The sequence below is a fragment of the Nematolebias whitei genome, chromosome 4 (assembly GCF_014905685.2).
Source record: "Nematolebias whitei isolate Nwh7 chromosome 4, NemWhi1, whole genome shotgun sequence".
NCBI lineage: Eukaryota > Metazoa > Chordata > Actinopteri > Cyprinodontiformes > Rivulidae > Nematolebias > Nematolebias whitei.
The window spans coordinates 10,413,756-10,436,729 of record NC_056501.1 but is presented as its reverse complement, the minus strand read 5'-3'; the positions used below and the strand labels follow the sequence as shown (position 1 = coordinate 10,436,729).

The following is a 22,974-nucleotide window of genomic DNA, read 5'->3' as shown; positions in this document are numbered from 1 at the left end:
TATATATATATATATATATATATATATATATATATACCAGGTAAATATATTTTTTGAAGAACGTGCTTATTCATTTAAAAATGTGATCCAAAATGATTTACAAGTCCTCACTGATCATTACAATATAATTTAATCTGCAATAAACATAATCTGAGGTCAGCTTTTAACAGATTTACTCTGAACTGTTTTATTTTAGAGCAGCAAAGAAACTGGTTTAACGTCTAAACAAAACCCTCGTTTTGATTAATTATCAACTTTCTGCGACCTTCAGACTCTGGTCTGCTTGTCCAGACGCTAATTATTAACCAGGGATACCGAGGGTTCTGACTGGTTGTTTGGACCGGGTGTCCTGACCGTGTTCCAGTTGTGTGTTTTAGACCCAGGAATGCTGACAGACGCATGAGACAGCAAATAAACTAAAACTTTATTAGAACCAAAACAAAGCGGCAGTAAAACTTGTGTGAACAGAATCATATGGGCAGAACGGAGACAGAACCAGAAACCAGACTGGTATGAGACTTTCTTAACGCTCCACTGGTTTCTGAACCGTCAAAGAGGTATCAATGGACCGTCAAACGAGGAGATACCTGATAACAGCTGTGCTAAATGAGCCGAGGTGCAGGTGGAGAGGGGGGGGGGGCACCCGAGGAGCAGGATCCAAACAGAGGAACACTGAACTGATGACACCAGAACCCCAACACAAGAATCTCAGAACACCAAATAAAACCATCTGTTCGTTAAATAAAAACATAACTCATCAAATAAAAGTAGAAAGACTTAATCAGGGGTCCCAAACAATCTTTTCTGCCTCAACTTTATCAGATTATTTTGTGTTTAAAACAGTTTAATTCCTTCAGCCTGAAGGTTAAAATGTGAAAAACTTAAAAGATTTACTTTTAGCTCATTGTTATGTAACATTGTGTAAACCTAAAATATTTCATTTTTATCCATGAAGATTTTTAGTCTTTTTAAAGTACATTTGTGATCAAGTAAATTAGCTGAACACTCTTTAACTTTTAAAAAAAATCTGATTTTAAGCTACAAGGTTTTTATTTTTGACCTAACACCTGAGTTTAGCTTAAAGCTAACTTAGCTTACTGTATTTTTCGCTATATAAGTCACACCTTTTTGCATAAATTAGCATGCCCTACAACTTGTACAGCGAAGCGACTTAATTTTTTATTTTTTTCATATTTATAACCCTATTTTTGGCTGAGATGTGACTATTTCATTCATTCTGACGTGGAACATATTGAACACTACCAGTTTCAGCCGCTACAGGGCAATTGAGTAATATGGCAAGCCAAGTGTCTCATTAATAGGTAAAAGTGTCTATTAATGAGGCACATGGCTTGCCATACAGCGTCACCTTTGTCTCGCTCCGTAACTCCTGGAGCAAATGTCGAATCAGCTGCATTTTGCCGCGCCGCCACCTTTAAAGTGCATTTATTAAGGTAAAGTTAGACTGAGACACACCTTTGCTATCATTTCGAGCAAACAAATAATTGTTTTTAAGTGTTAATCTTGTTAAATTCTTGTTAAAGTCCTCCCGTGCGTGCTCCCAGCCAATCGATTTTTGGCACAACACTGGCCCACATTTCCGGGTTGTTCCGCGGTGACACGTAACAAATGCGACGCATCAGCGGTGATGCATAATAGATGCGATTTATACAGCAAAGCAACTTATTTATGTTTGTTTTTTTTCCACTTTATTAGACATATTTGGACTCATGCGACTCATATGGCGGTGCGACGTGTGCGGCGGCGATTACGGTAGCTGCTTCGCTATCTTAATGTTGTTTAAAAGTTTATCTAATACGTCCAGTTCATTTTTATTCAGGTGCTGTTGTTTTTTTTTTAGTTTGGAGTTTTGTTTGTTTTTTAATTCATTCAGGAAAAAAAAAACTGAACATAAAAACTTTGAACATCTTTAGAGTAGAACAGAGGTGACTTTATTTTCCTTTAGCCCCGAGCTTTACTACCTGTCGGCTGAGATAAGCTGCTGGTTTTTAATTATCCCGTGTCTGTTTTACACTTTGACTCAAAACAAATCAGAATATTTCCCTGAGAGTCGGGCTGTAGAGATGCTCTCCTCGCTGCTCAGATTATAGATTTCTGTGTCCTTGGCTCCAGCGGGAGTTTTATTGTTGCTCTTACAAGCTTCAATAACGCCACAACACTGGCAGATTTACTTTTTCCTCTTTTTAAGGACTTTTTAAGACATTATTTTGCTGAGTGCACGCTTGGCACAGGTTCACGTGCTTTAGAGGAATAATTGGCTTGAAGATTTAAAAACCTTAATTACATTACTGAAGGTCCCAGGTGGAGGCTGAAGAAACGCTGAAGCAGCAGCGCCTGATGTATTTATAGACACCGGCCACTTCGACTTTTATTTGACGACAACTTCCATTTTTAATGACAACCGAGACTCTCGCTGAATGGATCTGATTAAAAAGCATTGGTTCTGCAGACAGAGGTGCCATCCTAACAAGCTCAGCCCGGGAGATATTTTGCTGACTGCTGTCTTAGTCTAATTGACTAATCGCCTCCATTTACTTTGGGTTTGGACACGTGAAACTGGACTGTGGCCGATGTTGGTCTGTCCTCTCAGGTCCCGTAATCGTCCCAGAGGATTTTCTTATAATGAGAGGAACATTAAGAATCACTCACCAGAATCGTTGCATGCTGTTAGATGTCGTGTGTGGGGGCACACACACACACAAAGCAGAAACCTTTACCCCCATTAGAAAATACACACAGCCTTGTGAAACTGCGTTAATGTGAGTCAAAGAAGCAAATTAGTCTTTAAAATGGAACCCAGAGATACTGGGACGACGAGTGAAACTTGACTGAAATATTAGTCAAAATTCTGTAAATCCATAAAGTAGTGCATAATTTACGATGATTTACCGTATTTCCTGCCGTACCTGTCGCACCGCCCTATAAGTCGCATTACTCCAAATATGTCTAATAAAGTGGAAAAATTCATAAATATGTTGCTTCGCCGTATACGTCGCATCTATTATGCGTCACCTCTGACGCATCGCGTTTGTTACGCGTCACCGCTGACAACCTGGAAATGTGGGCCGGTGTTGTGCCAGAAATCAACGGGCTGCCAAATGCCGGCCGCGGGAGCGTGCACAGGAGGTCTCAGTCTACCTTTTGCTTAATAAATGCACTTTGACAGTCAAATCAGCTGAATTTCAAAACCTGATTCGCGGAAGCGGCGGGCACGTGCAGAGGGATGAGCCTCCGCAATTCTTCGAAATTTAACAAGATAAGCACCTAAAAACAATTATTTGTGAGCGTGAAGTTATAGTAAAGGTGTGTCTCAGTCTAACGTTAACGGTCAAATCAGCTGCCGTCGCTGCCTCGGTGCTCCGGGAGCATGCAAAGGGAGGAAAAAAATAAAATGAGGAGGAACGCTGCTCGTTTCATTAATAGCTGGTGAAAATTCTCATTCATCCAGGACATGGTAAATTCAAAAATGTTCAAGACAAAAACAATAATGTATAATAAAGTCCAGTTGTTTTTATATTGAACTTTTTTGAATTTGTCATTATAGCCATGTTGACCTATTACATTATAAACGGCATGCCTTACTGCTACTACTACTACTCTGCCATCTAGTGGCTGAAAATGGTACTGTTAAAAAAATTTCCGGTCAGAATGAATGAAAAGGGTCATATCTCAGCCAAATATTGGTTTATAAATATGGGAAAAATCTATAAATACGTCGCTTCGGTCTATAAGTCGCAGGGCATGTAAATTATGCAAAAAAACTGGATTTATAGGCCAAAAAAATATGGTAATGTTTTCTGGTATAAAATTAATAACTTTGTTTTTCTCCTTACTAAAGCCTTTATAATTTCTACTGTAATAAAACAAATTACTTCTATTTAGCGTTTAAAAAGTTTGATTTCCATATTGCTATTAAAGCAAACAGTTCTATTGGTTACAAATTATAATTTTATTTAGATTTTCATAAAGTCTAGCTATCCTTTCCATACATCATTAATCTGTTAAAATTATTTTCTGTTTCTGTTCTTTCAGGTCCGAGCCAACGATGCAGACACCGGCATCAATGGGGAGATAGACTACAGCCTACACCAGGCGTCCGAGGCGGTCCAGAGGCAGCTGCGCATCGATCGCTCTACAGGAATCATTTACGTCAAAGGCCTGGTGGACAGAGAGGAAGAGACTTTCCTCAAGTTCTTCGTGGTCGCCAGAGATCGTGGACCCAACTCAAAGAGTTCCAAGGTTTTGGTGACTATCAATGTCAAGGACCAGAACGATAATTCGCCAGCTATCGAGATCCGTGGTTTTGGCTTGGTAATCCACCAGGAAGGTGTGGCCAACATATCTGAGGACATGCCGATCGGTACGCCGGTGGCGCTGGTCCAAGTCTCGGACCGGGATGAGGGGGAAAATGCTGTGGTGACGTGTGTGGTTGCTGGAGATGTACCGTTTCAGCTACGACCTGCAAGCGAGTCAGCCAGCGATCAAAAGAGAAAGTACTTCCTTCAGACGACGACCCTGCTAGATTATGAACGTATTAAGGATTACAGGATTGAAATTGTGGCTGTGGATTCTGGAAACCCGGCTCTATCTAGCACCAACTCCCTCAAAGTCCAGGTCACAGATATAAATGACAACACGCCAAGTTTTTCTCCACCGCTGCTTGAAGTGGACTTTGCAGAGGGCAACCAGCCCGGTGACAAAGTCCTTGATGTGGTGGCCTCAGACGCAGACAGCGGCAGTAATGCAGAGTTGATTTATAGCATCATCGAGCTCTCTGCCGCCAGACTCTTTGAGGTTGATGCCAACACTGGGGAGGTTCGGGTAAAGAACATGCTGGATCGAGAGGACAAAGAACATTACAAGTTCCACGTTGCAGCAGCAGACAAAGGCATTCCAAGTAAAACCGGAACTGCTACAGTGGTGGTGAATGTTCTCGATCGCAACGACAACGACCCCAAATTCACACTGAATGGCTACAGCTTCTCTGTCATTGAGAACATGCCTCCACTAAATCCTGTTGGGGTTGTAACTGTTAATGATGCTGATAAGGGCGAGAACTCCAGAGTGACTCTGTTTGTGGAACCGGACAATGGAAAGTTCATCATCCAGAACGGCACAAGAACCATCCTGTCCAGTATTTCGTTTGACCGTGAAAAAGAAAGCACCTACACCTTCCGTCTAAAGGCTGTGGATTCTGGGGAACCCCCTCGATCCTCCTTTGTAGGAGTCACCATCAATGTCCTGGACGAGAACGACAATGCCCCCTATGTCACCAAACCGTCTAACTCTTCCTTCATATACCTTGCACCTGTCACACCTCCAGACACACGAGTTGAGGTAGTCGAGGCAGAGGACATCGACGCTGGACCTAATGCTGAGCTGCTGTACTCCATCACAGGCGGAAACCCTTACGGCCTGTTCCATATATCATCCAGCAGTGGGGAGATCACATTGACACGACCTTTACCTGGCAAGCACAATGGGCTCCACCGGCTGGTAGTGAAGGTCAGTGATCGAGGCAAACCCCCTCGTCACACCACTGCGCTGGTCCACGTCTTCATAAATGAAACCAAATCCAATGTGTCCCTCATTGAGGCGTTGGTTGGTCACAGTCTCTACACACCTCTAGACAGAGACATTGCAGGAGACCCGGACTACTCCTACAATCAACAACGCAACAATGTTTTGTACGCCGTCCTCGCAGGCATTGCTGTTGTGATTCTGATCATTATAGCCGTGGTGGTTATCAGATACTGGCTGCAGAGGGATACCAAGAGTGGGTACCAAGCTGGCAAGAAGGAGAGTAAGGATCTGTATGCTCCCAAACAGGGTCCAAAAAATGGCAAAGTAAAAAAGAACAAGAAAAACAAAGCTCCAAAACCCACTAAGCCACTGGAGGAGGACGAGGAAGCCAGTCTGCAGAAAGGCCTCAAGTTCAACCTCATTAATGAAGTCAACGACAGTCCCAGAATCCATCTCCCCCTGAATTACCCACCAGGAAGTCCCGATCTGGGCCGTCACTACCGGTCCAACTCTCCCTTGCCTTCTATCCAGCTTCAACCACAGTCACCCTCTGCATCCAAGAAGCACCAGGCTGTTCAGGACCTCCCAGCTACCAACACCTTCGTAGGAACAGGCGACAACAACTCCACGGGCTCCGACCAATATTCGGATTACAGCTACAAGGCCAACCCACCCAAATACAGCAGCAAACAGGTAGGAGACTACGCTAACACGGTGTACCCCAGGGAGAACATCTATTGGACCGACCGGGTGTGGTAGTCTCACCGGGACTTGGCGCCGCCCATGTTCTTCCACCAAAGCCGCACTGATTCCTTTGCACAGCACCCACTTGCAAATAGCTTTTATTCATTTTGTTTTTATTTTGCTTTTGCTCGCCAAGTTTTGTTCAGTTTTATGATTTTTTTTTTTTAACGTCAGTATGGACACAAAATGAAGGATCGACCAAATATGGGCTTCCCAATATTTGAGTTTACAAAGGGGGCTCATGGAATTTGAATGGGTTTCGTCTCGTGTTTTACAGTTAAATGTTCCATTTCTGGCATGTTTATTAAAGAATATCTGTCAGTTCTATCTGTTAACAGGATGTCCTATTTTAAAGAGCAATAGAAATTTGGTTTCTTAAGAATAATTCAGATTTATTTAATTTCTGAAATTGGAAACCCCATGTAGGTCCATCCTTGTCTTGATGTTTTAATTTTATTTTTTCACAATTTTACTGAAGGTTAAATGAAGGTTGGCAGTTTTTCTTGTTTTATTTGACGTTTTGCTTCACGCTGACGTCCTCATCACCTCTGATTGTGTTTTTTTTTTTTTTGAGAGCTGACTGGGTTTATAAAGCTGTTCTTTGTGGCCAGAGCAGCTTGTTGAAGAGTGACAAAGGGTGACTGTGAATTCCTGAGTTTTTTTTTTTTTCCTTTTCTTTATTGTTTCTTGACTTTGTCCAGGAACTGCACTGTCTGAGCACCACTTTAGAGTTTCCATCCAGTTCACACCAATTGAAGGTAATTTCAGCTCCATCGGGGAGCTGAGCAGTGAAAGGGACCAGAAGGGGAACAGGAAGAATGGGTCAGTGAGGTTGTTAAAAAAGGTACACTAAGACTGAATACAACCATTTCTTAACCTCCGCACTTCCTGTCAGCTCAGCTGAAATAGGACTTTTAATTTTGCCGTGTTCACAATCAGCGGGGCTAAAAGTCAATTGTTTGCACAGATTAATGGCAGGTAATTTTCCAGGCGCCCACTTTAGCCTTTTTTACCCAGAGTGCCTTGATCTTTTCTGTCTGATGTAAAAAAAAAGGGGGGGGAGGAGCCATTAAATGTGATTGTGGTGAACCTTTGTAGCCAACTACTGTTTGAGTTTGACGGACCTGCGGCTCTGATCATGGGAACTCGTGGACATCATGGAGACAATCACATGTTCAGACTGTACATACGTGTGACATGTCACATGTTTTGTTTTGTTTGTTTTTCCATCTGCTGTTTTTGTTGCAACATTATCTTATGTTGTTGTTTTCAAGAGACTGACCAAAGACTCCCAAACACACACCTGCATGTGTTTTCATCCTCATCACCATGTCACGGCGCGCAGAACCTCCAGGACCCGCCTCCTCGCCCGGCAGGGTCTCATTTAGTCCGCTCTAGGACCTGTTCTGCTCAAATATCTGTACAGTTTTTGATGTTTTTTACAGTTAAAGGAGATTTATTCCAATAAATGTTTTGGTTAAATGTTATCGTGGCGCTCTGTGCTTTCACTGGGGTCCTGAGGTGGGCTGCAAGGGAACGCTGGAGGGACAGGTACAGTAGCCGCATATTTCCCTCCTTCCCACATAAAGAGAAAATGTTGTTTGATCTATTGAAGCAAACTGGACTCCTTCTCTTTGGCTTTTAGGAACTCTTTCAGTAAATGATGACAAACTTTATGAATGAGGACCAAACAGAACATTTGGACATGAAGTCTGGTTCTGAGGGAAATCCTTAAATATTATCACTTCTTAAAATTTCTGGCTTATTATTTTGTTCATTGTGACCAGAGCTGGTAGAGCTTGTGTGTCGGTGTGGACTATTTCCTGAAACGTATTGTCTCAAATGAGATTTTCTCCAATACAGAGACATAATGTCCAAGAACGCAGAGACAAAAAAAAAAAAAACCTTAAGACCGGAGAATCATAAAAGTCATAGACTGTAGAGACATGAAGTCCAAGACTGGAGGGATATAAAATCCAAGACCACAAAGACTGGAGAGACAAAGTCTAAGACTGCAGAAACATGAAGTCCAATACTGTAGAGACAAAAAAGTCCCAAGACTGGAGAGACATAAAGTTCAAGACTTTATAGAGACAAAGTCCAATATGACAGATTAAATTTTTTTTTTTTTTCAAATGAAAATATCAGTTTTTACTGAGTCAGCTCAAGTTTCAGCTGCCAATACACATTCATTCCCATCATGCTTTGCTCTTAAAACATTCCCCTGGCTGCAGGGCCAGCAGCAGCACATGTCTCTGTACCTGAAGCCTTTGGAAATTAAACAAACTATAAAAGGTAGGTAGAATATAAAGTTTTTATTTTTTGTTTGTTTCAAGTCGAGCTGCTTTCAAAGAGACAAACTCAGATTTTCAGACTCAGCCCGATCAGAACAGGAGTCGAACCTGCCCGAGGGGGTCAAAGGTCAAACATCACTCACGGAAATCTATTTAGCCGTTAAGATTGAAGAGGTCAGAAGTCAGTAATGGTCTGGACTTCACATTAACAGTCCACCGGCATCCTTCTTTCTTTTACGCTGATCGACTCAGGTCGTTTCCACGGCAACACAGCGGCCCAGTCCTTCCATCCAACACGATCCCTCTGTGGTTTGGTGACATGTTTCACGGATTTCTGTTAAAAATCAGCTCCAAGCTAACAGATGATACCAGAGTGAATCGTCTTGGCTCCCCGACTGATCCGAATAGGACACGAACCCAGAGCCGCCTCCATCAGTGTTTCGAGTGTGTGCCTCGCTGCAGGATGGCTCGTCTCTGAACTCTTATAGTAGAAATGTTCAGCGAAGGGTTAACGAGATGCATCCCTGCAGGTTCTGTTTCTAACAAATGGTTTTTTTAATCGGGTTTGTGTGACAAGGTACTGATCACACATGTTGGTGTTTGTTTAGGTTATAAACTTTTAAAACTCCTGAGTTATTGTCTTTAAAGTCTGGAAACATTTGAAGAGTTTAAATAATTTAACTTTGTATGAATTTGGTTTAAAAAGGGTTTGTGATATTTTGTCAGTTTTAAATGATTCATCAAAGTTCTGACTTTCAAGTATATGTGTTGGACAGTTAACGTATTTCTTCACATAAAATTCAAAAAACGTGCCAGATTTTATAAAATTTTCCGAACTTTGATAAAAAAAAAATTACTATTTGGCATCAGATTATTTTCAGAACCACTGAACAGTAGCTAAAAACTAGAAATAACATTGGCTAAAAGAAGCAAATCACTAGCTGAAAACCAAAAGAACAGCAGCTAAAAGTTAAAATAGCACTAGCTAAAAGAAGTAGAATAGTAGCTAAAATAGTACTAGCTAAATGAATTAGGACAGTAGCTAAACTAGTACTAGCTAAAAGTAGCAGAACAGTAGATGAAAGCTAAAAGGAACCTCAGCTGCTGATTTTCAAACCGTGACGCTGAGCTTCAATGTTTATCAGAACATACGTGTTACGGAAGAATCTCAACATCTTTGACCATATATCTGGTCGGGTCGCAGAGCCACCAGATGCAGGAGAGAAACCCAGACCTCCCTCTCAGGGACACAGCTCCTCCTGGGGGACCCTGAGGCAATCCCAGACCAGAACTATAATCCCTCCAGAGAGTTCTGGGTCTCAGGGTGGTGCAGATAATTCTGGACAGGAGCTGATTTCAGCCTCCGTCCATCCGTTTCCTCAGAGCTCTGATCAGGTTTGAGTGGACTCGGCGATCCGAGTGTCTGAACTGGTTTCAGCTGAACCAGGAGCCCAAACAGGAGGGAGATGGTTTCCCTGTGTTCAGTGTCGTAACGCCACCTGCTCCTACAACACAAGTGAAGTGGAACGGAAATCTGCCTGAGGCTTCACACACACACACAAACACACTCACACACACACACAGACAGAAGGACAGTAACTGCAGTGAGAAACGAGGAGGAGGAGGAGATGAAGAGCATGGATCCTCAGTGTTTGTGTAACAGGACAGGTGGTGGAACTCAGGACAACAGAAGGTTGCTGCCCTGCAACACACACAGCTGGAGGCAGGGTCAAAGGTCACGTGTCCAGCTGCATGTTGATCCATCTTCAGAAAATCACTTGGATCAGAACCGGTTCTGATTTCTGCAGAATCATGTCCGACCATGATCCAACATGGCCGCCCTACCACATGTCGGAGGAGAGTCGGTCTTTAAAACACCGGAGAGTAGTATGTGTTGTGCACCTGTAATATTAGTACAAGTATCAATGGAGTACTTGTTGTGTACCTGTAGTATCATTGTAGTCTGTGTTGTATTCCTGTAGTAGTACTAGTATCAGTGTAGTATTTGTTGTGCACCTGTAGTATTAGTAGTAAGTATCAGTGGAGTTTTTGCTGAGTGTGTGTACCTGTAGTATCAGTATTAGTATCAATATAGTATTTGTTGTATTCCTGTAGTATTAGTACTAGTTGCAGTGTCATACTTGTGTATCTGTAATACTAGTACTAATATCAGTGTAGCATTTGTTGCATACTTGTCGTATTAGTACTAGTATAAGTGCAGTATTTTTTGTGTACCTGTAGTATAAGTGCTAGTACCAGTCTAATATTTGCAGCAGAGGAGTGGTGGTGCAGAGGTTAGAGAACGTGGGCCTGTGAATGGAAGGTTGCCGGTTCAATTCCCCAGACCGACCACAGGTAAAACACCCTTCCACCTGCCTCCACCATCATTTGTCCCACTCTGTGCTCTTGAGCAAGGCCCTTAACCCCCACCATCTGCTCCTCTGAGTGCCCTAGATGCAGCATGCTCCACACAGAGGGCTGTGGTTGCATCAGGAGGGGAATCTGGCATAAAAACAATCGCCAAGTCTTCGTGCGAGTTTGTTCACTGTGGCGACCCCTGAAGAAGGGAGCAGCTGAAAGAAGAAAAACAAACATCAGTGTCGTATTTGCAGCAGATGGACCGTGTCCAGCATGTCTCCTGAAGACTGTGTGTTTGAGGACCTTCTGCTAAGTGTACAGTCGCCGTGGCGACGGGCTGTTTCTACTTCCTGAGTGACAGGTGAAGGCAGGAGGAGTGACAGCTCCTGGAGGGAGACGACAAACACGACTCCATCAGTCAGGAAGAAGAACATCGTCACCCACTACTGCTGTCGGCTCTGGAACAAGAACTGATCATCGATCAGAAGGGATCGATTATGTTTGTTTGTTTACTGCTGGTTGTTTACTTCCTGCAGCAGCTTTCTGACAGACAAACAGATGAATCGACAGCTCAGAGTTTCTCAGTAAACCATCGTTTTAATGTCGGCCATCACGTTTTCCTCAACTTAACCACGTTGACTTTAACTAAACTTCATCGTTCTCATCTCCTCTGCAGCTTTTCACTCTGTTTGGCAACCAAAGACTGTTTTACCTTCTGACTGCCACACACACACCTACACACACACACACCTACACACACACCTAGACACACACACCTACACACACGCGGGTGTCCTCAGGCCGTGTCACGCTCTGTCCTGCAGGGTCCAGAGGTTTTATGACTGGCAGGGATGTGTGCCTGTGTGTGTTTGTGTGTACCTGCATATGTGTGTGTGTGTGTGTGTGTGTGTGTGTGTGTGTGCGTGTGCACTCGTGAACTTTTCCACCGTTGAGGCAGAAAATGACGCAGCGCTCGGCTGAGCTCAGACGTTTTATGGAGCTTCTTTCCTCCATCTCTTCTCTTAACTTTTTTTTTTTTTCCCAGATTATTATTATTTTTTTCAAACGTTTTGTTTTATTTCAATTCTAATTTTTTGTTTATTTTTTCCGTCTTCTCTTTTATCTTTCTGCACTTTTTGTTATTACATCTCATGGGCCTCAGGACAGATGTTCGTCAACAGCTGGTTACCTTTGGGGGTTCACCTGATTCAAGATGGCCGCCACATTCAGTTGACTTGAACAAACACAAACGGAGCCTGACCCTTGTTCAGTCTGACAGATGTGAGGATGAGGCTGGTGTGGTAGTAGCTGAGAGTCATCTGTAATGATGTGCATTCCACCAAAGACTGTCCTTTCTGTCCTTTTTTTTCTTAGTCAACTCATCTTTCCTCTTTCCTTCACTGTTCTCTGTCCCCTCTCTTTTTATTTATGATGTCCTCCTCGTTCTTCACCTTGACTCTCCTCTTCCTCCTCCTCCTCCTGTGTAGTGGAGATAAGAGCGAGGGAGGAAGATGTTGTCGTCTTTCAGCCGGCCGTTTTTCCCTCTTGTATCATCTGAAGAACTGACCAGATGGGAAACACTCGTCTCCTCTGTCCTTATCTCCATCCCTCATCTCCACTCTGCCTTTACCTGACCCCCACCCCGCACTCCTCTTCCTTCTCACCATCTACTTCCTCATCTGCTTCCTCTTCCTGGTTGGATGAGCAGGAGGTGAAGAACCTTTAGAGTTTTATTGAACTTTTATAACGGGGACTACTCGGAAGTTTATAAAACACCTGAGCAGGAGGTGAAACACCTCCGAGGTGCAGAGCAGGAGGTGAAACATGCCCGAGGAGCTCATTCAAGGAAGGAGAAACGATGAAGATTCAATCTACTAGTCATGTCATTGTGTCCTGGTTGTGTTGGAGCTCAGAGTGATGACTCTCAGCCACCATCACATTTAACTGACCGAGTTCTCAACAGGTTTCTGTAGCTGCTGCGGCCATATTGACTTGTGTAGATGTTCAGTGATTCAATCTGTTTACATCTAGTAGTCGATTGCAAAGGTTTTATGGGTAGATTGCATGGTGTTAAAATAAAATAGACGCCAGCCTATCATCCATCTATGAAATCTGTCACTTGATTGACAGACAGGGCAGCCAATCCGAGTCCCCGTTTACACGGCATGAAGCATTCGGTCGTTCATTTACACAAAAACAGCCCTTGTTCTCTCAGGAACTGAAGGTTTCTGAGTGGAGATTTTCGGGGGAAGCCCCCACAAAAGTGTGAAATGCTCTGCAAGTGTGAAGGGGCACATATGCACTAGGGGCGGCTGCAGTCAAAATGTTTTCTGCACTAACAACAGTCATAATAAACGGCAGAGAGCAGAGTGTTTTTGTGCTTCTCACCCTTTGTCAGCATGTAGGAGCAAAACTAATAAAATCCAGGGTCCAAAGAGATGTTAGTGTATTCACCAGTTTGGACTGGTGTGATCGTGCAGACGCTGCATGCACAATGAATACAGCTGAGCCCTGCATCAGGGTTGCCAGATAAATTTAAAATATCTTATTTACCCCCCTCCTTTTCTGTGCACATGTTCAACTAATACAACACATACCTCATCTTAGAATATCTTTACTCAGTACATATGGCAGTTTAGGTCAAAATACTATAATTTTAAAGCAACAGTTTTAACAGTTGCTTTAACACTGTTTACAACAGTTCATTACTTCTTATCTGGCAACCCAATTGACATAAACTACAGCGTTTTTGTGGAAACCCGCTGATTTTTTTGTTTATTACTCCCAATAAACATTGAAAAGCACAAACATTTCCAGAGGTTGTCCTCAGGTAAACGGGGCCTTAGTAATTTTAAAAGGAGCTCACATGCTGAAAAAGTCTAGACACCCCTGATCCAGAACCATAAAAATTAGACGACAAAGAGCAGAAAGATCAAACTAAAACTCGGTTCCAGTTTTTATTCTTTCTACAAATCTTTATTTACTCGTCAGATGTGACAGATTTAAACTGACGGCAGATAAAAACGTTAGAAGGTTTAAAAAGTTGGAGAAAGTCCTGAACTCTAGAAAGGCTTCTCTGGTTCATGTTGATGGTTCTTGGTAGCGTTCTGTGTGAAGGACCGGAGAACCTGTCTGTCCTTCATGGACTGAAATCTGAGTGGTTTGTGAGAACATGTCAGAGTTCTGGTGGAGCGGACCAGAACCCTTCAGTTCAGGATGTTCTCCTGGAATATTTATCACGTCCTGTTGTCCATGAATGTTCTACGCTCGGATGTAGCATTTAAAGAACCTTCACCCACTCAGTCGGCTTTGGGCAGAACTCTGAACAGCTGTTTGTTCTGTAATCCTCCCTCTGACCTCGGATCAGAACCTCCAGGTCGGCTCATCTTTATTTTAGTTTCACAATCTGCTTCACTGACACGAATCAGACAATTCTCGTCTAGAAACATAACATTAGAATAAAGAAAGACCAAAATAAAAATGTAAAACATCATAAATCCTCTCTGCGTGTCCGTCTCCCCGTGCCTGACTCTGGATTAGTAATCCTAATCTGTGGAGTTAAATTAGAGGATTGGGGTCGGATGTTAACGCAGTGCTCCACATCTGGGACTTTTTCTATTTCTTTGGCTTCTTTTGGTTTTAGAGGAGGAACGGGAAATTTCCCTGAAGATTTGTTTGAATCCAGTTAGAGCTGCAGAACCAGAAAATCACAGACAGGTCGGACAGCTCGGGTTTAATTCAGAGAGAAGAGAAAACTCCAGCAGGTTCTTTACCTGCTCTCTGGAAACACCAACTACCATCATCAACACGTCAAATGATCCATAATCATCTGTGGAGGATGAGATCAGAACCAGCTTTAAAACGGACCCTGAAACATGCAGAACCTTGAGTTCATCAGTCACTGCTGTCTAACCAGACAGACCCTCCAAAATAAGGTGCTGGAAGATCACAAGGTCCTGGTCCAAAGAGACAAACCTTCTAAAATAAATTGCTAAAAAAACAAGTGGTCTTGGTCTAATGAGATAAACCTTCCAAAATAAAGTGCTGGAAGACCATGTGGTCTTGGTCTAATGAGACAGACCTTCCAAAATAAAGTAATGAAAGACCATGTGATCCTGGTCCAATGAGACAAACCCTTCAAAATAAGGTGCTAAAAGGCCACATGGTCCTGGTCCAATGAGACAAACCCTTTAAAATAAGGTGCTAGAAGACCATGTGGTCTTGGGAAAACCAGACAAATCCCCTGAAATAAATGGCTGCAAGATATTTGGTCGGGACTTCAGGTTTAAAACAGATCTGTTCCTAAACCAGGATCAAGAAATCTCTTGATCCTGACTTGATTTAACTAACGTTAAATAATTACTAATGCATCCTGCTAAGTCCTAAGACTAGTTACTATGACCATAGTGACCAACATAAGATAATAAATTAGCATTTTACTGATGTTCCAATAACAGATAATAATAGAAACGGCAGTAAAATCATTTTAATTGTTTTGTATTTCTGATTGAGGGAAAACAAAACAACCCATTTGATTGGTTAATGTTGAAAATGGGCGGGTCTAATAGTTCTACTGATTCAGGGTCAGTTTGTCTTTACAGCCGTAAATCAGGTAAAATGGCAGTTATCTGTCTGCCAATTTTCTTCATTAATTAAAACGAATAAATAAAAAACGAACCAAATGTCTGAAAGATGGCGAAACAACAGGTTAAAAGTGAAATATTTATTTTATACACCTGAGGTTTTTTTTTAATGTTAGCCTCGAACCTAACTAGCTAGTTAGCATGCTAGCACAAGCTAGCATGTGGAGGTTAATTTAGCATTAGCTGCCGTTGCTGACCTCGGGATGACCAAAAAAAGAAGAAATAAAGAATAATCAACAAGTAAGAGTTAGGCTGTTTGTCCATTAAAGTGTATTTATTTAATTTGTTGTGTCGTGTTGTTAGCATATTATATTAGCTGTTGTGATTTTTTTTAACTTTCATATTAAAGTCCATCCAGGGATTAAAATGCGCTTTGTCACATCGCATGTCAGTAATGTCAGGTTGTTGTTTTGTCTGCTTGGCTGGTTTATGTTCAGTATATTCTGATTAAAGTCATAAACTTGGGAATCATAAATAATGAATGGTTTCCATTGAAATGGCTTTTACCTGATTAGATAAATCAGGCATTTGTATATTTTCAAATATGACAGTGTAGTTTGAGCTCTGTCCCTTGTTGTGCTTTGGTTGTTTCTTCCTCTAAAAGTGACGGATGTGAGAAACAACAGGTGAAGACGCAGAGAGACAAGTGGACTGATGACACACCTGGAAGCTATGCCAGAAACGTAAACATCACTTAAGCTGACAGTCAGGCTTCCTGTCGCCGTCGTCATGGTAACGGTGAGAGGAGGGGTGGGGGGGGGGGGGGGTGAATTCTTTCTTTGGGAGAACAAACATGTTTGGACATGTATGGCTATAAAAGCACTGACAAACACGCACACATCTTTAGACCCGTTTGCATTCAGCTTTGCATGCCGCCTGAGGTCAGCAGGTGAGCTGTTCGTCTCCATGACAACCTGCTTGTCCCAGGTAAAGTCCCTCCTCTTGCCCCTTCCTGTCTATGCTGGCGCCTGGTGTGGCGTCCCGGATGGCCGAGCAGTTGATGAAGAGTCAACGTGCTGCTGGGTAGTTTGTTCTGACTGCTGAGCCTGACAGCAGAACCGTCTGTTCATCACCCGGGTTTAAAAACAGAAAAAACATTTAATGTCTTCAAACTCACCGCTGATGTTCGGTTCTCGTTCAGATTTATTTTTTTTTTTTTGGTTGTTGATCCCTGAAAACTGTCCGTTAGTAGAGAACTGATGAGAACAAACATTTTAAAAAGCTGGCCGTCAATCAAAGAGATGATGGAGCCGTACACAAGCACATCAGCTCGTTTTAACAGCTTAACTTCAGCTGTTTGTTAGCATGTTAGCAGCGAGCAGACACCTAGAGGTTTGTTCAGTCTAACAAATCGGTTTGTTCAGGAGCTAATCAGAACTTTAATTCTTTTGTCACGGAGCTCCTTCCTGGAAACTCTTGTCTGACTTTTGTTGTTTATGGAGAACGTTTGAAACGTTTACAGAAGTACGAACAGAACCAGAACTTCCAGGGTTTGGACGAACAAAGACGGGGTTCTGAAAGTAAATGGTTTTTCTTCCAAACTGATAGAACAAAACCTAAAAAAATAACCTGTCTGTCTTGATTTTAGATAGACTGAGTGGAGTTTTGTTCTGCAGTAGCATCTGTTGCTTTATTTTCATTTTGTTCCTGCACAAACAGAACCGTGGATCCAGAACATGTTTGTTTAAACCAACCAGGTGTAAAGAAACAGGAAATGAACAGCTATATACTGTCCATCTTACGGTATTTGTTTTTGTATACCATAGATAGCTGGTAGCTGGTAGCTAACTATGTGTTTACAGCTGATTTTCAGTGTTGTTTGTTTAGATTTGTAGTGTAAACAATTTTGTTTTTTTTAGCTGATCATGTGTTAGTTTAGTGGGTCAGTTTGTTGTGTAAGAGATGATGTCATTAGTTTTTCCTGAGTGTGGTTAGCTTCGGGTCTGCTTAGTAGTTTTCTGTCATGGCAGTTGGTTTATGTTAGTTTTTACATCAGCTGATTGTTGATTTATTTGATTGTTTAGTTTTTCATTGGTCAACATCCCGTCGGCTATTATCCCATCATTCCCACTCCTATTGTTCAACATCCCATCATTTCATGTCCTGTCAGTCCAGATAAACTGTTTGATCCCTGGAGGGATCTCTGGAACATCTGCTGCAGGAGAGAACTACTCCAAAGACGTACACTGAGGGACAGATAAGCTAACTTTACCTTTCTGTGTGTGTGTGTGTGTGTGTGTGTGTGAGTCAGACTGGAGAAGGGATGCCACACTAAATTGGCAGAATGAGGTGTAAATGTCTCAAGGCAGACGAGACTCTTCAAGAGACTTTAGGAAAGTGTGTGCGCACGTTTGTCAGTCACAGCCAATCACCGTCTATCATCCAGTTTTGGTTCTGACAGCTGGAAGAGGCAGAAAGTTCCTGAACGCCTCCTCTTCTGTTCAGATGTGTGTGCGCGTGCGTGTGTGTACAGAGTGTAATGTCTCATGATGTTCTGTAAGAATCTGTTGACTGTTTTCATCTTCTGAGCTGCTGTTTGACCTTTGACCTGAGGCTATCAGAGGTTACAGACAGTTGGATTCTGGTTCTGGATGGTTTCACTTGTTTACCAGTATTTTTTTTTTTCGTCCAGATGTCTGAGCTAAGTTCTGAGTTTTGAGTTATTTAAGGTCCAGTTTCTACATCAGTGAGGCAGTTTCTGCTACAGTCTGTGTGAAAGGAGTTAACGGTAATCTAATCTAATCTAATCTCATTACTTATTGAAGTCTCAGGCTCCGTTTCTCTCTGTAATTTTGCTGATTTGGAAAAGGTTTCTCTGAAGTATCAGGTTCTGGAGTTCTGGCTGAGCTCTGGTTTCAGGCCAGCCTGGCCCTTCTGCTCCATCATCACCTTCATCTTCAGCTTCACCTTCATCACCGTGGCTCTCTGTCTCTGTTCATTTCTGGCTTTGTCGACCTTTGACCTCCAGACTGTGGCTGAGCTGAAGCTTTCTTCCAGATGAAAGAGTCAGAGAAATGTGTGGAATGTATAAAATCTGCTGTTTTCTCCCGTGTTTGATCGGGAGCTGAAGCCATACAACTTTTATGAAAACGGTCGTTTGAGAAATGCATAAAATGGTTATCAAAGCGCTGAAACGATGCGCCACCGGACTCCTCGCTCTTCCTCCGGCTCGCGCACCGGATGAAAAATTGACATTTGCAACAAAAGTGGGCAAAGACTACAAAGTGAAAGGGAGCTTTGCAGCAAGATTAAAGAGGAGTGCAGCAGTTTTAGTCATCAAAGTGATGGAGTTTTATTTAATTTATTTTTTTAAGTAAAGCTTTTAATGTCTCCACGAGGAGCTGAGGGAAGTCTGAAACCTGCAGCTGAGGCTCATTGTTGGCAGAAATATTTTCTGTAAATGTGGAAGCTGGGATATAAAAAAAGACAGGTTTGATTCGTTTCAGTTCATCTGTGAGGAAACTTTAAAATAAAACTAAAGAACGGCAGGAGGCTCCAGAAGATTTGTATTGTGTAAACAAAGAGCGAAGACCTCCGGACTCAGAAAAACACTCTTCTTCTTCACGTCTGTAAATAGTGTGAATGCTTATGAAGCTTTCACTCTATTGTGATCCATTTTTCGTTCCTCTCAGATTCTTTCTGTCAAAGAGAACATTTTTGTGGTTTTCTCTCATTTCATCTTATGTTCCTTTCAGCTTATTTCTGCAAGTTTAAGCTTTTTCTACTATTTCAGCTGTTTTTAAGCTACATAGCTGTTTCTATGCAAATTGAAGCTTTTTCATCCATCCATTTTACTCGCTTCTTCCATTTTGGGTCTTGGGGGTCGCCGGTGCCCATGTCCAGCAATCACTGTGCGAGGGTCGGGGGACACCCTGGACGGGTCTCCGGTGCATCACAGGGACACAGAAACAAACGAGACAAACAACCAACTCTCACTCGCACCCAGGGACAACTTAGAGTCACCAATCAGCCTAACATGCATGTTTTTGGTCTGTGGGAGGAAACTGGAGTTGAGCTTTTTCAGTCAATTCCAATTTTTTGCACTCATTTAAACTTTTTTCAGCCTAATTCAGCAACAAATATGCTCTCTCCTCTTCGTTCTTGTAATTTCAGCTTCTTTCTGCTTTTTAGTAACTTTTCAGCAATTTTTTTGCTAATGTCAGCCCTTTTTAAAATTTTTTTTGATAATTTCTAATATTTTGTGCTCATTTCTCCTTCTTTCAACCTAATTTGGCCAACATATTCTTTCTGATTTTTTTATGCCAATTTAATTCAGTAATTCAAGTTTTTCTTGGTTATTCCTGCTACTTTCAGCCTAATTATCTTCTTTCTGCCAATTTCAGTTTTTTCAGCTAGTTTCAGCTTTTTCTGCAATTTCAGCAACTATTTAGCTGTTTTTATGCAAATTTTAACCTTTTCAGCTAATTCCTTTTTTTTTTTTTTAGCTCATTTAATCTCTTTCCACTTCTTTCTCGTAGGTTAAGCTTCTGTCAGACTTTTCGGCTACTTTTTAGATATTTTTTTTTGTGGCTAATTTTATGTTTTTAGCCAATTTCCTAATCTTTGTGCTAATTTATGCTTATTTAAACCTAATTTAGCAAATATGTGCTCCTTCTGCTTTCCTCTGCTCTTTTTTTAGGATTGTTCTTTCAGTTCAGCTGCTTTGCAGCATGATTTAAATTTTTTTTTAGCTAATTTCGGCTGTCTTTCAGTAAGTTATTCTGCAATAAGCATTCACACTGCATTTTCACAGGAGATTCAATTTCTCTAGTTATTCTTTTTATTTCTTATCTTTAGGTGTAACATATTGTGTGTTAATATTTCAGACCCCTCCTAAAGTAACACAGCCCCCTCAAACCTCATGAGTCCCTAAAGATGTTTATATTCACTTCAGGTCAATCAAAGTAACACAATAAGTAAATATTCTAATTATTCATGTAGTTTAGTTATAAACCTTTCTTTATCCAGACAAATCCCAGTGAGATCACTGGTTTCAAGGAAGTCCTGGGCCTGTTTCTCCTGTCCTCCTCCATTCTCACCCTGCTGTCAGTCTGTCTGTCGAACATCACATCCTCTCTAAACTTTCAGATCGATCCGTCAGAGTAAACTGCAGCATCGATTTGTCCACACGGGGGGAGGCGGTTCTGTTGACTGCTGTAAACCTGTTTCCCACCTCCTCTCTGCTGTTTCTGCACTTCAGCAGCACTTGGTGTTCGGCTGAAGCTGCTCACATTTCTGATGCTAATGTCGGCCTAAAGGCAGGTTGTGTTCAGACCGACATTCAAGACGGAGACTCAGCAGCAGCCGGACCAACCTCCAGCAGTCATTCAGCACTCGTTCAGCAGTCTTTCAGCAGCGTGTATAAACATGGCTGTCTGAGCAGGACTGCTCAGTCTGCTGAGGTCAAACAGGTCGTGTCCTCGGAGTTTTGTAGCCTCAACATTTGCAAACTAAATAAACTCTGGATGAATATTTCATTTGCTCGTTACAGTATTTTTAGACTTAATGTATTTAAATACACATAATAAATATTCAGTACTTCCTCAGGTTGTGCGAGATGTCTTAAGGTTTGCATTTTATTTGTTTATTAAGAAGTTGACACAGAATATTAAGTTCAGACGTCACGTCCACCACCCTGCTGTCAGCAGATTTCAACTTTGCTCTGCTTTTCACAGCGAGCGTCTGGGAATCGGTTCCTTGTAGTTTTTAGTTGCCTCTGTGTGTCGGCTGTGATTCAGCTGATCAGACGGTCTCATTCTTCACCTGCGACAGGTGGATTTCCCCACGGTGTCTGTATTTCCTCCCACAGACGGGAAGAATGAGTCCTGTCAGAGACGTTCTGGTTCAAGGCTGTCAGGATGGCTCCAAGTGTTCCTGTCAGAACAAAAACAACCGTCTTGACTTTAAAAATTACACCGGCGCAAACTGCTGCCTACGTTTCCCATGATGCCTTTCAGTACAACAACCACATGGTGTTAACTCTTTACAGAAATAAAAACTGAAGAACATTACTTTAATTTAAAACACTGGCGTGCACTTTTAAACTTCAAGCTTTGAGTTAAACAAATGAAATTCTGGAAAATATCATTATTGGAGCAAATTTTAGCCCAAAGAAAATACAAGTTAAAGTTGTAAAATTTAACTTAATGCGTGTTAAACTTTATTGTTTTATTTTATTATTATACAGAGATTAATTAGTTTGTTGTGGTGCCATTAAAACATTATTTTTGGATGTTCGCACAACAGCAAATGAACAAACAGTGGACTAATTAATTACTCCATTACCTTAGCGTTTAGGTTTTAGGCTAAGCTAAGCTAACGGGCTGCAGCTCCATATTTACAGACCAATTAACCAACAAGTCGCTTTTTTAAAAAATTTTCATTTGCACTGTGAATCATGAACCTGCGATCGATCAGAGAGAAACAACGTAAACCAGAACAAATACTGTGGACCGGGTTTCTGGGTCACTGAGCCCACACACACAGGATGAGTGACACGTGTTCAGGAGCCTCGGGGGAATCTAAATATTGATCAGTCTGAAACAGTTATCTGTCTGACCAACGATGGTGATAACCAGCCATCGGACTAAAGCAGGGAACTGTGTGTGTGTGTGTGTGTGTGTGTTGATGTCGGTCAATCGTTCCGTTTGGTTCTGACATACACACACACACAAGTAGCAGGTTAGAACTGGTGTGTTTCTCCATCTGAAGGCTGCAGACGCTGAGCATGCTCAGATCCACCATCACAGATAAACGACCAGCTTCTCTTGTCCGTCAATGAAAATCTGTTTCCAAAGCATAACAAGCCTTAAACATATATATTTTTAATTGTAAGGCTTTTGGATCCAGAGTTTCGACGTGCTTTTCCTCAAATGCTTCAGTTAACTCCAGAAGAGAACAAATTAAATCAGGTCCTGTGATAAAGAAAGTTTTAACTTTTAAAGTCTTTATAAAGCGGGTCTGCTCTTTATCAGGCTCTAAAAGTGTTTTAATCTAACAGAACAAGAACAGATTACACGTCATCATTTAACAAAACGTCCTCGTCAGAAGCAGCAGAGTCCTTTGTGGGTATCTGTAGGACTTTATCAGCGTCTCACATGGTTGTGGAGGAGTTTTGGCCCACTCTTCTTTCCATTGTTGCTTCATCGAGGTTTCTGCTCAGCTCTCTGAAGGTCCAACCTCAGTATTTCAGTCAGGTTAGATTCTGGTCTCTGACTGGACTCAGCAGCACCTTGGTTCTTTTTTTTAATTTTGTTTGACCCCTTCTGTTGTAGATCAGCTGCTGTGTTTGGGATCTTTGTCCTGTTGGACACAGTTTGGTCCAAGCGTCAGCTGTTGGACACATGTACTCACATTTTGCTCAATGACTGCATAGAGGGCAGCACGGTGGC

At 41.9% G+C, this 22,974-nt stretch overlaps 1 protein-coding gene across 1 annotated transcript in view; it reads left to right on the top strand.

Moving 5' to 3' along the window:
- The window catches only part of LOC119408385 (protocadherin-1), a 204,747-nt gene that overhangs the window by 25,623 nt on the left and 156,150 nt on the right, over positions 1 to 22,974 (top strand). Inside the window, exon 3 of the mRNA XM_037675191.1 lies at positions 4,054 to 6,237. Within this exon, the coding sequence (XP_037531119.1) occupies positions 4,054 to 6,237 (2,184 nt within the window). The remainder of the gene's footprint in view (positions 1 to 4,053; positions 6,238 to 22,974) is intronic.